This window comes from Mirounga angustirostris, unplaced genomic scaffold (assembly GCF_029215605.1).
Source record: "Mirounga angustirostris isolate CCGP_5_RB_7025 unplaced genomic scaffold, mMirAng1.0.hap1 SCAF_16, whole genome shotgun sequence".
Taxonomy (NCBI): domain Eukaryota; kingdom Metazoa; phylum Chordata; class Mammalia; order Carnivora; family Phocidae; genus Mirounga; species Mirounga angustirostris.
Window position 1 is genome coordinate 23282817 of NW_026991724.1, and position 15849 is coordinate 23298665.

Below are 15849 nucleotides of genomic sequence, written 5' to 3' on the forward strand. Positions count from 1 at the left end.
CAATCTGTAAAAATGTAGATCTATTTAGATAAACATAGGATGAACAACGTGTTTTAGACGTGCAAGTAAAGCATCTGAAAATTGTGTATTGATGAAAAATTTTTTTTAGCCAGTCTAATGTAGGATAGGGACAATGAAGGTAGACAAAAAATAGAGAAATAGGAAGGAAAAAGGAGGGAGGGAGGAAGAGAAAAGAACAAAAAAGAGAAAACCTGCTCTACTCTGAATGTCAAAATGGAAATAGTCTATGTAAAGTTCTAAAAAACACAAATGTAATAGATTTATTTTAACAAGGTGCCAAAGTACTGTATGTTTAAGAAATTTATCGGTTTTCAACTTCCTAATTTATTTCTGGATGGTGACATTTTAATTTAAATAAACAGCAGCTGACAGCCTGACACTGGAGTTGTTAATCCAACTATTCTTGGGCCTCATGTGGGTGTTAGGAATTAAACTTACTATTTGCCGAGTAGCTTACCTGACAAGAGTCAGAATTTTTTTTTTTCAGCCCTGTACTTTTACTTAATTATTACAAAAGATCAATGTGTAACCCTCCTATGAAACAGCGGACATTTTCCCCTAGACTACTCTCCTATATCAGAAGGATTAGCCTCATTTTCATTTCCCAAAATAAGACAAAAATACACGCGCGCACATACCCCCCCAGTAAAGTTAAATTCTGGCATTAAAACTAATTTCAAATACCTAAGGTGTCATATTGTTACCAAAATATTCACTTTTAGCAGTGATACGCTCTTAAAAATATTCTAACATTAACCTAAATGTTTCCTAATTTCATCATGTGGAATTGGCCTCTACCATATCTTTTGAACATTTTCATTTATAATCTTTTGAGGGTAGAGTGTGTGTGTATATACATGTGTGTATATGGCAATATTTATCATTTGGCTAAGTTGGCAGATCGAGTTGGCAGAGAGAGTTTGATCAAAATTTGCGCAGGTTAGTTTCAAGGATATGGTTTGTGTGGGCCAGATTGTTCCTGGAGTGATGTAGCCAATCACAGACTTCTAAGCCAGACGTGTTTTTTGTTGTTGTTTTTTTAAGGTTTTATTTGACAGACAGAGACACAGCAAGAGAGGGAACACAAGCAGGGGGAGTGGGAGAGGGAGAAGCAGGCTTCCTGCTGAGCAGGGAGCCCGACGCGGGGCTCGATCCCAGGATCCTGGGATCATGACCGGAGCCGAAGGCAGACGCGTAACGACTGAGCCACCCAGGTGCCCCTAAGCCACACGCTTTTGATCAAACAGAATCCGTCAAATGCTTTAGAATTAAAACAAACAAAAAAAATTTCATGCAAAACTCATCACACAAGTTCAAAGAGTCAATGGCACTGATATTTCAAAAATCCCACATTGGCTTCACTTGTGATATCGACATTTGCATGCCTTTGGACCTCCAGAAATCTGGAGGTTTACCCTGTGGATTTTGACTGTTTCCAAGGTTTTAATGACTCCTCAGCAGTTCTTACCCTCAGAAAAACAAAATGCATGGTTTCATCATCTTTCCTCTGCTAAATCAAAATAAAAAAAAAAAAGCAGTTGATTCTTTGTTTTATGATTTTTGCATATCAAAATGAAAGACTCATTCTGTGAAGAAATGTTTATGTTGTGTATCTGTCCACTGCCACTACCTTATCCTCAAGGGAATCGGTTTAGGTATGTTTTTCAGAGTTCATATTTACATAAAGAGATCAGATTTTTGACTGTTCACATAAGCTTTGGACATATGACTGACTGGTTGATACACATGAAGTTGTTCAACTCCTGAATTCCTTGCATCTTTTGTGCTAGTCAGAACTCATGTGTGATTCATTACAATCATTCCTAGTTCACTTTTAATGGCTCAAGGATCTCATTTTTATATTTCACATTTTCCAGAATTCATACTTGTTATCGACATCAAATAGTGTTTATGTTAAGTTCAACACAGACGCACTTTCAGTCATCTCTCATAACACAAAACCCCTTAACGCACTTTGAAATCAGAATATTCATTATGAGGTGATCACACACTCATGAAAAATGTCAACAACAGCATCAGCACTAAATTCATAGTTATATCAGCATTTTCAACCATTAATGTCTGCTTTAAAACAGCCTCAGGGAAAGGAATGTAGGGGACTCTGAAATGTCTGCTTTGCCTGGAAGGTATGGATTTAAGGCTGAACTCAAAGGGGATCAGCTGCCTGAGAAATGAGGCAGCTGGAGATCATTAGTAATAATCAAGGGCAAGTGACTAAAAAACTCAGTCTGTAATAACCTTCTGGACTGAGAACACCTCTAGAAAGAGGTTTTTAAAACATTGCACAAAATGAAAACCACTATCAACATCAACATAGAGAATTCTACTGTACCTGACTAGTCTTTTCCATTGAACTGACTCATTTAAACCAAGAATCAAGTACTAAATAAAAATTTTAACAAGGAAGGAAGGATGCCACTTTCCTCTTCTCTATACATAGACCTCCGGTACGTGATGCATCTGTGCTTAAATTGTCATAGGTTCACTTTGAAAGTAGAATTGGAATTCCTATCTGCTTCTCCCACCTTTTCATTATTGTAAAGTGAAAGATGACATCTTCTGGAATTTCTTAAGACAGTAACAACCACCCATGACAGAAATAGTTCATAGTCCATATTATACAAAAATCAGTGTGAATCGCTTTTCACTAGAATCATTTTAAATAATCCCTCCATTACATAAGTAAATTTTAATATGGTATTTGCTATTGCTAATTACTTCTATGGAAAAAAAAAATTTCCCCAATAGGTAATTTATCTCAAGTCAAAAGTTTTAAGAGATCTCTAGCCGCCAACTCAATCACAGCATGATATAATCATCTACAGATTCCTCGACCCTCAGTTTAACAGGAGAAATAAGAAAAGATACTTCCCACTGACTCCTCTCTAATGGCCAAGACAGAAATGACGTTAAGGATTAAAGATTTCAAAATTAGAAAGCAAAATATGTAACTGACAGTTCATGGGTCTAACGGGTTTGGGTTAGTCAGTAAATACTTATTAAACACAAACTATGTACCAGGACTTGATGAGGTACTGGGGATTTAGTGGCAAACACCCTAAACAACAGTCTTTTCCCCTTCTAGAGTTTTCTCTCTGGCAAACACGTAATAGAATTAGAAATGATAGAATTGCAAGAACATACCTCAAATCCTCTGGGCAGAAAGGAGGCTGAAGAGCTGAAGGAAAATGGAGCTCCCCTACTGAAAAGACCTCTTAATATAGGACCCATTCCACCAGAGACAGGAAACATCCATCAAGAGCTGAAAAGGAGTCAGCTGGGGATAAACCAGGTTGTCTCTGAAGAGAATGGTAATCTGGCTGGACGGGTGGAGGAACAGGTAACAGCTGTGGAGAAACCCGTATTTTCCTTCCTTATGCTTGACAACAGCGCACTCAGAACCAAATGTGAAAGACAAATAGAGAACTTTAGTGACCAGCGTTGGCCAGAGGGCCTTCCATAACTCTGTTTTACCTCTTGTCCCCTTAATAGGGTCTTTCTAGGATTTTGTTTCAGACGCTAACCCCTTGCTTACCATACATAATTAGGATTATTTGCTCCAGATGGTTCAATGATGCAAAGACTACAACTGAAAATGTTGTATCTCCAGGTGTGAGTCAAGGTCTCTTATTTAGTCCCAAAGAATATTTTATTGTTTGAGAACTAGCTAGATGACAGACAGCTTCCACTCTTTTTTCCTTCAGGAGGGAACTTCCCCTTTTACTATAAATAAATCCAGTGGCATATAAATGAAGCTTCATCACCCTCTATAGAAGCTGAGGCTTGCTATTTGCCATCTAGTTAATTATGTCTGGGCTAAAAAAAAAAAAAAAAAAGCTCTGGTTTACTTCTTTTAATCCCTTTTGTCACTGACCAATACTGTAACAATATGATGCTTGTTTATCCTAGGAATATCATAGGTCCAAAAAAAAAAAAAAAAAAAAGGAAGAAAGAAAGAAAATAACATATTTCTAAATATGTATCTAGCTAATGCTTGGCATGTAATGCATATTCACAAAATTTTAGAATCACAGTTCTAATTCATTTCATTCAGCAGTGACAAATATTTCAATAACTAGTTTCTCAGATATTACCATGGAAACCCTTGTTTTACTCACAGACAGTGCACAAACTAACCTCTTCAAATGAAAAATCACTTATTTATTTACTTGTTGAACAATATTTCTTGTGCATCTACAAGATGCTAAGTATTGTAATATGACCTGGGGAAACAATGTAAAAAGGACAAAAATTGTTCTCTCTAATGGAACTTAATGAGGAAAAGGGCCTATAGAAAAAAAGGTAGAATGAATCCATAATATAATTTCAGTTTTGAAAACTGGATTGAAGGAGACATTAACACAACTCGACAGAGGGGAACAAAGAAAAAGCAAAGATTTACTTTATATAGTGTTGTCAGAGAAAGTTACTTTTTAAGTGGGTAGCATTTGAACTGAAAATGGAAAAAAAAAAAATGGGAAAGGGCTAGGCATTCAAGGCCTGGAAGCAGTGCCTTCTAGCCAACAGGATAAGCTTGTGCAAAGGCTCTGAAGGGAGAAAGACCTTGGTTTATTTAAAGAATTTGAAGACCTCTGTGGCTAAGTGTAATAATAAGAATTCAATAAGCAAGACTGAGACTGGACGAAAAGGGTCTTATTTTGAATAAAATGTACAAACACACACGCACACATGCAGTTAAGCAGCAAAAACATTTAGAAGGCTGTAATTGCAAAAGATGGGGGTAGCCTGGTCTAAGGTGGTAGCAGGGGACATGGAGATAAGTAATTGTGAAAGCTGTATGCTTACATGAACGACATAATATAGATAGATGTCCAACATACAGACAACATCACCGCTTCACACGCGTGGTGCTGCAACCACATTTTACAGATAAGGGGGCTAAGGCTGAAAAAGGGTGAGGGATTTCCCCAAGGCCATGAAAAGTGGCATAGATGGGTTTCCCATGTCGTTGCACTTTCTAGGATCTCTCAGTGCTTCCCAAGGAAGCCGACTTTGAGATTCCATTGCCTGTGTGAGCCACTTCTTAGAAATAAGATTCTGATCAAGAGTGAGCATTTTTCAAAAGGGAAAAAAGTCAGGTCCTATGACCAATAAAGACACTTTATCCACAAGCATTCCACAAACTCTCCAGTGAAAAAAATAAAGCTTAGGGAGAAAAGTCAAAATAATTATCTGTTGATAAATGCCAGCAATGAATTGAGTTCGATACTTTATTTTTAAAATTTCTGTTGTTTTTTTTCTAATAAATGTGAAACAGTGAATCGAAAATATGGCATTTTATAATACTCATGAAACAAATTCAGGAGATTTAATTTTAACTTCCCTGCCAGCAGGTATCTTTTAGGATCTATCTGCGTACACAAGAGGGAGACAGGATTGATTTTTAAGACAGATGAAATTGATGACCTCAACAAAATGCATAAAGTACTATTTTCATTTTTGGGGGGTGGAGTAAGGAGATGGTAAATTAGTGGAATGCATAAAACGATATTTGAAAAAATCATATGTAACAAAACATTTCAAGACAGTCACTAACAGAAGTATGACTTTTAGAGCTCACCTTTGACAGAGGGGAAAGCATAAGTAAAAAATACAGTGGAAGGGTTTGAAACAATCAATCTAAGTGTGAGTCACAGCTTTGCCATTTACTAATTTTGTGACCTTCAGCCTTAATGTCTATTAAACTCTCATATTTTAGAAATATCTAGTACAATATCAAGTGCTTAATAAATAATTGTAATTATTATTAGTGTATGTTTTAACTAGTCTCATAATCTAAAAAGCAAAATATACCTTATTAGCATTGTTTTATTTCGTTGTTGTTATTATATCTACATGAGTTTGATTTGGAGCAAAACATTATAGTCCCTCAATGGGTCAATATAACAAAAGATAATCTAGTTCCCTGTATTGGGATAATTCTTAATTTCCAAGTGTTTTATTTATTTATTTATTTATTTATTTTTTAAAAGATTTTATTTATTTATTTGAGACAGAGAGAATGAGAGAGACACAGAGCACATGAGACAGGGGAGGGTCGGAGGGAGAAGCAGGCTCCCCGCTGAGCAGGGAGCCCGATGCAGGACTCGATCCAGGGACTCCGGGATCATGACCTGAGCCGAAGGCAGTCGCTTAACCAACTGAGCCACCCAGGCGCCCTCCCAAGTGTTTTATTTATTAAGGGTGAAGGGAGGGCTTGCACTTCCCATATGAATTTGTGAGTTATTATCATTATTTTTTCAAATATACTGGAATCAACTTACAGTAACACATACAATCTAAATCTTTTTGTGAAGTCATGTTTGCAGCTGACATTTGCATTGGCTGAATCTCTTGTGTGATTCCAAATTCCATGTGTTTGATTCTGGCCCCTGCCCTAGATGAGATCAATGATGCACAGAGAAAATGGAGTCAGGGACTGTTTAAAAATCTTGATCTATTTCATACAAATATATTTTCTTTGTTTTATTTTCAACCTATAAGTTACTGAATAAGAACTTAGGATGGAAACAAGGTGGGCACATGTGAATGCTTCTTTCCATTTGTTCTTAGAAGTCATATTGATGCCTTTTGGAAGACAATAAAATTGACACTAGATAGCAAATGGCCTTAGGCCTTGGCTTTGTGCTAGTGACATAAATTGGGTAACATGTGGTACCAAGAGGAGCTGACATACTGTTGGAAGGGCAGAGATGCAGATGCAGATGATGCGGTAACCACCAAGCTGTGGAGACACAATGCCTCCGCAGAGAGGTGGAAATCTTCAGGCCTTTAAGATTCTGACGGAGTTTTGGAGGAGAGCATTTCTCAAAGTGAGTGCCCGAGAAAAACTTGTAGGGTATAGCACATCAATATATGGTGCAGCGTGTGGGGGGTGTGTGTGTGTGTGTATGTGGTTTACCTAATAAGACTGCGAAGCACTGAATTAAAAAAGTTCACATTTTCTTCCTCTTGTTTTGTTTAACTGTAAGATTCCCTTGCGTCTAGGAGTACATATGAATCACGAAAGGGCTATATGATCTTGCATTTAGCAAATGTAGCTGATTATAAAATCTTTCCAATTTCCTTCAGAGGAAACTATATAATAGTGGTAAATGGAACCCAGTCAGAAAAATCCTTCTCTAGGAAGATAAATGACGCCACACATGTTCAGCCTAGGAAGTGATGCTTATGATGTTAAGGAGGCATCAGCAAGTATTCCTGTGAAGTCGTATCATGGAAGATGGACAGAAGAAACTGAAAGGAACCTGAGACTTCTTGGCTATATTAGAAACTGTGGGTTTTACCCTATCAATGAGGTTTTCAAAGAAGAGCAAGTGATGGAATATTTTTTTCATATTAATTCAGAGGTGCACGAAATACACACGAAACATGAAGAGGCACGAGAAACTGAAAATCCCAAACTTTGTACAAACACATTCTTCAGGAGCCCTTGCTTTCTAGCATTTTATCTCAACTTAGTTTCAGGAAGGGAAAGGGTAGTGAAAGAAACAGAAACAGAAGAAAATGTGAAAAGTTCTACAAATGGGTTTATGAAGACACAGCCTCCAAATGTCTACCCAGAGGACTGAAGACTTCACCTAGTGTTTAAAAAAGACGTATCAAATCAAATCTATATCCTCCTGTTGTATTTTTCATAGGTCAGACTTCCATGGTATGTGCTCTGAACAGCCACCTAATGGTTTTTAAAGACAAGGATGTCTTCATGCACCAAAAAAAGTGGGGGGGCACGGGAATGGCAAAATATTCTGGGTAGGAAAAGGAAGTCTTAGTAGAGATTGGATTGCCATGCAAATTATAAACCATATCCAGGAACTATCCATTAAATAACTATGAACAGTGCTCATATTTGAACTATATTATACAGTTTTGAAATAATGGAGGATAATTGGGTCATTGTGTGGATTTTAATATAATTTCCCAAATTCCAATATTTCCTCTTTTTTAAATTTATCATCATTACTATGACTTGATTTCTCTTGTGTGTATAACTTTTATTTTCAAGGGCCCCTCTTTTAGGGGATGGTTCTTAACCTATTTTGTGTTATTTCATTCAGTTACAGAAATCACTGACAATCTGATAAAAGCTATGGACTTTCCCCTCCTATAGATGCATATATGAATAATTCCATTCAATTTTACTTTCAGATTGAGAGGTTTGAACCATATGATGGTCATTCATAGATCATCCTTTCCTTTCCCAAGTTTAAAACTCCTGCTCTAAGAAACAAAATTAGTACTTCAGGAAAGCTAATATTGATAATCAGAAGTAAGCTGGTAATAATGGGCAGAAGAATGAATAGAAAACCAAAAATGATGCTGTCCTTCCTGCAGCACCTTTGACTCACTCTCCTTCAACCCGCTTTCCATCACTTTCCAATTCACACCTGCAGAAAGACTTGCCAGGAAAAAAGAAAATTAGGTTTTGTCTGAGAAAGTGACAGCATACTGTGATTGTAGATACCATCTTGGCTATCATGTTGAGTGTTCCTGGAGCATAGATGTGTGTTACAGAAGCTTTGGAAAGCATTCCAAAAGCTGCAACAGTCCTCTCTCACCTTGTCCACACTCACAAGGAACTATGATGTCTAAGTCTTCATTTTGTTGTGCTATGTGTCAGAATCAAAAGTGGATCTTTATCCCTGTAAAGAGCAACAAGAACAAGAATGCATGAGTGCATCCTTATTTGCTCTCCAAAATACTAATGGTCTAAGCCCCAATTTAACTGAAATGCACGTGCAGAATGTATGGATGTCAACAAGATTTTGAGGCAGCCTGATGTATTAGGGCAGGAAGATGCAGGTAGTTTGTTATTAGATATATCTGGGATCAAATGTTGTATATCACATCTTTGGTGCACTAGGTTCCGATACGTCTCTTCATACATACTTCTCAAGGTTACGTGAGAATTAGTGATGATGCTAAAATATGCTGACATCACTCATTCATTCATTCATTTATGCAATACATACTAAATAGTTACCATGTGCTGTTCTTACAGCAGTGAGGGGGGTAAAAGTCCAACTCATCATATATAATCATGCCTGGTACCTAAGAACAAGTCAATGAATAATATCTATAGAATCTTATAGGAGATTTCTAATAGATCCCATGCTAGTTTTATGGTTGTAAACAGATCAGATCATCAGAAATGTGTTTGTTGGATGCTTGCCTTTCAAAAAGTTAATATTGACAGTGATACCCCACTGTTATTAAATATTTTTGAAGTAATGTAAAATAGTCTAAAGTAGAGTTTAATCATCTCTGCTAATGAAAACAATCTAAGTTAGGTTTAGTGTTGATAAACAATGAGTCATTTTTTTAATAAAATAGTCAGAATTATGATATGGCTCCATAATTCTCAAAAATTTTCTTTTTTTTTAGTTTCATGCCTTAGAAAGGTTATTTCATTTCAAATTAGTAATCTCAAGAAACAGAAAGAGTCTGCTCCCACAGAATTCCAGGTATGGCCCTGAAATTCATTTCCTTATTGCAACATTCCAGATATACTTTATTTTTCTGAAAGTTTTCATATAAACTTCCAGCTTCCCTTGAAATTAATCCACAATAAATGATCAAACATTAGATTTTTCAATTGCATCCTAATACTGATAGAAAGGAAAAATATTTAAACTAAATGCTATACATGTACTCCTAAAAATCTATGACCTCCCCAGAAATTTTTATATCATTTCCATGAAATAGTTATCCAATAAACTAAAAGTTAACTGACGTCATAGTAGCTCACAGGAGAAAATGTGTATGATTTTCATTTGCCATTTATTCAATGTACCTATAAAATCTGCTTGTGTGGAGATGCACTTCCTTGAATAAATCTGTTCTTTTTCTTCCATTGTTTAAAACTAAGTGTATTCAGATGTTATTACATCAGTGAAAATTTCAGCCTTTTAGATAGGGGTATCTTAATGCATTTTAATAGCATAAAATCCTTCAAATGATTTACCGGGTGTCCACTTTTAGATAAAATGTCTAGACAGTAGCCATCTGCATTAAGATAAAATGAAGTGTCAAAAATGGTTTAAGCCAAATTCTTAACTTGCTCACGGGATATTTGGAAGTTGATTTAGTGTCACCATTTCATCACTTTTTCCGTAACACATCATGCACTGAGCTTGATGCGAGCTTAACAATACAAATTCTCCTAATGAATAATAATGAGGGAGCTGTAAACACCAATTTTCTCCCTTAGCTGAAAACAGTTTATCTCAGACTTCAGCAGGCTTCAGAATCACCTAGAAGGCTATTTACAATGCAGATTTCTAGGCCTCACCCCAAGGCTTTCTTGGTCAGTAGGCTCAAGAAGCTGCATGTCTAACAGAGTTCCTGGCTTACACATAGACGGTGGGGAAAAAAAACCCTATTCATTGCAGGTGTAATGTTTAGACCAAACTTCTGAGATATGGCATGACAGGTAATTACACTCCTTTACTTCAGGTAAGCTAAATTATTGCATCTTTTGTTTTGGTCCTGGTGGCTTAACTAATGAAATAACTCATGTAGATCCACTTGCCAGCAGGTATGAGTCTTTCTCATGCAGATTACTTAGAAATATTAGGAATGGTATCATTACAGGAGCTGATAAAAGCTAAATACATCATAAGAATGCATTTAGTCATGAATGGTTTTCGCCCCAGGATATCAAGAAGCTCTCTTTTCATTTGCCCTTCTTCACTTGTGCTCACACACCTTGTTCAAGAGTTACTTTTTCAACTGGTACACGTGAACAAAGGAGTCCTTTTGAAACAAAACTGAATAAAGGGAGCAGGGAATGTTCCAGATGCTCACAAATAACTCCTCCCCGCTCTGTTCTTTATAACTGCCTCAAAGAAGTTTCCTGTCAAATTCTTCTCTTAAATATTTGGACATATAGGCTAGCCAAAGAAGAGTTATTTGTGTGTTCCCAGCTTCTCCCCTTGGGTTTCCATTCTTTTGTTTTTATAAAACTAGAAGCCCAGGGCATCTCTCTGCACTTAAATGTCAAGGCAAAGATGCTAGGTGTTCAGATATAGTAAATATAATTGTATTGCCATCTAATCTGATGAGGTTAGGGAATTGTTCGGGTAACAAAAGCCAGTATGCTTCTCATAGGGCTATGTCATGAATAAATGGTGGTGACCCCAATAAAACAACAACAACAATAATAACAAGGACAATAATAAGAATAACAACATTCACTGAACATTTACTAGGAACCAGATGCTCTATTAAGAGATTGACATGAATTTATGTCAATAGTCAAAACAGCCCTATGAGGAAGGTACTTTTTATTTGCAATTTTAGGAATACATGAAAACTGAGTTTCATAAAGACTAAAGTAACTCCCTCAGTGTCACACAATGAGTAAAGGGTAAAACTATGCCTTCTATCAAGGCTGCTCAATTTCAGAGTCCATCACTTTGATGACTACCTCACTGTCTTAATCATGTTATATTTTGCGCTATTTTTTTGTTATATTGTTACTAAAGCTAAGCACGACCATAAGACATTTTACAAGGTCCTTAACAAAAGTAAAACACCTACCAGGTAAGAACATGTCCCAATTTAAAAATGGAGAAATAGGAGTTGAGAGAAGTTATTTCCTTTATGTCACAACTTTAACGCCCTGCTCATCATGTAATATATGCTCGATACAAGGCAAAAGTCACAACTGTCCAACATTATGGGTTCTCACAATTGCTTAGGTGATAAGTTACAAGGCAATGATATCCTTTTCTCAAAAAGAAATGATCCTTTTTTTTTTTATCTTTAATGAAATTGGCAAAGTTGAATGGGACCTAATTGTTCAAACAGTCCTAATGTATTAGGCATCATCATTACATTCTCTAAATTCCACAAACCGGAGAGCATTTCCCTGTTAATTCTTTTTTCTGATATACCTCATATCACCTTGATTGTCATGCTTTGCAGGCATTTTTTTTTGGTAGAAATTATGTTGTATTTATTTACAGTAGTAGTATAAACTATAATTTTTACTACATTAACTGTTGTCCAGTGTTTCATATTGAAGTGATTAATATCACAGATTCACAAATATGAATTATTAAGCTGATTCTCTGACAACCCAAGAAACAACTTAGCACTAAGTTAATGCAGCTTTGCAAATGAAATAAGCACATTCAACCGGCACCGATTCCAAGTATGTGTATCTATCCAAACAGTTCTCTGCACAGTGGTAATTCTCCTAATCCCTATAATTTATTCATCTCAGGATACACTCCAAAGCATCGTTTGCATGTGTTATCCACTCACTTTAAAAACAGTATTCATTACTGGGAGGGAACAGATATGCAACTCTTCAGAAAGGTTTGTTGCAGTGATGTTTGTGCCGAGGAACATTCTATTTGGCAAACATTTGTAGCCTGATGAGTAAAATAAAAGAGGAGTTTTCAGGGTTCAAGATTTAAGTTCCTTACTTCCAAGATCCTCCCAAGAGCCACACTACAATCACTGTAACAATTCCAAATCTCACTTTAGATGCCCATAGAGACTCAAATTGGAAAGAAACCTGTAATTACCCAGTGGAATTTTCAAATACCCTTAAATTTGCTATTTTGAGCCATGGACACCAAGTGGACACAAAAGTAATGACCTTAATTTTCATCAGTTAATCAAAGCTGAGGTTTTAATGTGATAAATGTTTCTCCTTGTTCTTGGCACAAACCATCCACAACAATTCAGAAAGCTGAAAAAAAAAAAATTTCTTGGACCAAAGTATTAGTCCACTAAAGAGATGTCACTCAGCTTTTAAAGGCGGTATAAGCCCTCTGATGTCATCAGAAATGCTGACGTCGAGTTTTATGTTACAGGTCATTCAAACAGTGAGTGCCATGGACAAAGATGATCCCAAAAATGGACATTATTTCTTATACAGTCTTCTTCCAGAAATGGTCAACAATCCGAATTTTACCATCAAGAAAAATGAAGGTAAATATATTAGCCCTGTGAAACAGGGTAGAACATAAATTGGAAAATAGGATATGATTTCATAATTTGACTGAAAATATCAATAAAATAATTTTTGTTCACCCATGAACAGTTGAAACTTAGCTTATCAGCCTAATGGCTCGATAATTACATCACTTCCTCTTTCCAATATTGAAACAATAGATAAGAAAATTGTTAATGTGAAAGTTAATTTTATCCTAGGGAATACCTCACTTACCTAACTTTGAAGACTGAATGGTAGGATTTAACCCCTAGGAAAGTTCCAGGAATTTTGAGATACTGAGATATCTGTTAGAGAAGGAACTGGCTTATACTTTGCAGTTTTTAAGTTTTCATTGAATGTTTACCAAGTCTTTAGGGAAAGCCTATCCTAATTTTGCCTGGTTTGTGGGTTCACATTAGAGGTATTTGTTTTAAGCCTGTACCAACTTTGATAATAGCAATTAGATCAGGAAATCCTTCTTGAAGGACACTCCTTATCGGTATTATTTTGGAGCTAAAATAAACTGATTGTATTGTTAAGTTTTTAACTCATGGAGAACATTTTATCCATTTCATTATTTCTTGAGAACCAAGTTTGGATTAACTGTTTCCCCTATTGTCTATTACATGTGAAGGCCATAGATCTTTTTTTTTTTTTTTAAGTCTATCTCTTCTGTACATTTTTGTTTCCTAAGCTGCTATATATTCAATAAGCATTTTTCACTGTTTATTTTGACCCAGGTATATTTAAGTCTTAGTTTCAGCTGTTTTTGAATGAGTAGCAAAATAAATGCATTGCCTTAAGCTGTCTTCCAGCTTTACTATAGGCATTAGTTTGGATTTCTGAATGGTCTCTATAAAAGCTATACTCAATTAGAAGAGTAAAATTTGGTTCATGACACTTGTTTGGGTTATTTGCTATGTTCGGTTTCAAGGAGGTAGTGAATTTTGCTAACATTTCCTTCATGAAATAAAATAACATTTTATGGCTCTTGTTAAGTATATTATGGCCTTACCTTTTAGGTACATAATGCTACTTAATTCTTTGGGGATGCTCTGATAAATGTGAATGCGTCACCAAAAATGAAATGACAAAGTCATTATACAGATACTACTCATTTAGCTGGCTTCCACTATTATAAACGCTAAGGAAACAAAATCCTGTTCTTTCTTCTCAATAATGGAGTACTCCTTTGTTAGCCTCCCCTAATTAGGAACTGTAATCGAAGTACATTGTCTTTGCTTTTTGGTTAACAACATTTATTTTTTATGGAAGTCACATGAATATGTCTAAGAGAAAGCCAACACAGAGAGCCGAAACTGAGCCACAAGTCTGTGCGTAAGTGTGGTCCATGCTCACTTTGATTGTGAGCTAATAAGTATCAGTCATTATTTTTGCATATGAAATGCCCTACATTTAAAAATTCTCTGTGAAGAAATGTTTTCCCATCCCAAAGGGTCTGAGCTTTTTGGAATGTTCTGTGCATGCAATTTCAAAATATGCCTGTAATAGAAGTATGGCCCATCAAAGGCACCACATGAACATGTGTTGAGTGAATGGGAGGTTTTTTGGGTGCCAGGGAAAGTGTAGTTTTGTACTATATTTGTTATGCCCTAAACCTGTCAGATTTTAGTCTGACATGAATGAATTTCATGTGTTTTCTCTAGATTTTAGAATCAGTAGAAAGTAAAAGTTTATACACTTAGATAACCTCTTTTTGCCCTATCACACATTTAAATAAGCCCTTCAATAGAATATTTAAAAGACTGTGTTATCTGTTTTATTTTGAAACTAAAAAATGGAAGTTACACTTTTTATTTATGTCACAGGTTTGTGTGTGTGTGAAATCATTGAAAAAAGATGCCAGGTGTTGCAAATATTTTGTGGAAAGTGCACTTTTTGTGCCACAATTGTTTATTTAAATTGTGTGTTTATTTTGCCAAGAGTGACCACATAATTTATTATTCCAACTGGGACATTTTTTTAAAGTGAAAAGGGTTGCTATTTATATTTGTTCCTGGAAAAACATAAACCAGGACTGTCTTGTGGAAACCAGGACATATGTTCACTGTGATTCTGGATTTAGGATCCAAACATTGAACATCTCCATAGAGTAAATCATGAGCCCACTGGTCTTTGAAATAGATATGTATAATTCATACTCTATCTTCCTTTTTCTAGATCAGAAATTCATGAGTTTTGCTCTTTAGACCTCAACCTTTTTGTCATCTGGATAGTTACTATAAGAATGGGGGGGGAGGGGGAGTGGTCCCTTCTTCATATGTAGAAACAATCAAAGTAATGGGAAAAAGCTGTCAGATTTAAAATGGTGGAGATATATAGGTAAGTAGATAGATAAATGAGTATTTTTTAGCCTATTACCCATTCCCTATTAATGATAAGAGAATACAAATACAAAAAAAGTCCAAATGCTAGACATTATTTAGTTTAAAATTATGGTATATTTTATGTTTGAAAGATGGACAGAATTAAATTCTATAATCATATTTAGAATTTTTTTTTTCTACATAAGATGGACTTTAAAATGGGCATTAGCTGATGTTTCTCCATTGACAGTGTCATGATTTACAAGTCCCAAGGTTAAGATTTTGAGAGAGCCAATATATCCAAATTCATAACTGATGGGTGGATGATTCCCCTGTTTAATTAGACCCTTATGGGAGATGGTTTTAGTATCTGGCATTTCCTGAGGAACTTGCAGTCGCGTCTTTCAACTTGAAGTTACTGTGATCTTTCTCCTCCCTCATATAGATTGGTCCTTCTGCAATTTTTAGCAGACTAATTCATAATCAAAGACAAAATGAGATAGAAATTAG

The 15849-nt window shown here is 35.8% G+C and overlaps 1 protein-coding gene across 2 annotated transcripts in view; it reads left to right on the forward strand.

The window, feature by feature from the left end:
- Positions 1 to 15849, forward strand: part of CDH8 (cadherin 8) — a 343095-nt gene that overhangs the window by 279450 nt on the left and 47796 nt on the right. For both annotated transcript variants that reach the window (XM_045891003.2, XM_045891002.2), the window contains one exon: positions 12891 to 13008. In XM_045891003.2, coding sequence (XP_045746959.1) covers positions 12891 to 13008 — 118 coding nt within the window. The remainder of the gene's footprint in view (positions 1 to 12890; positions 13009 to 15849) is intronic.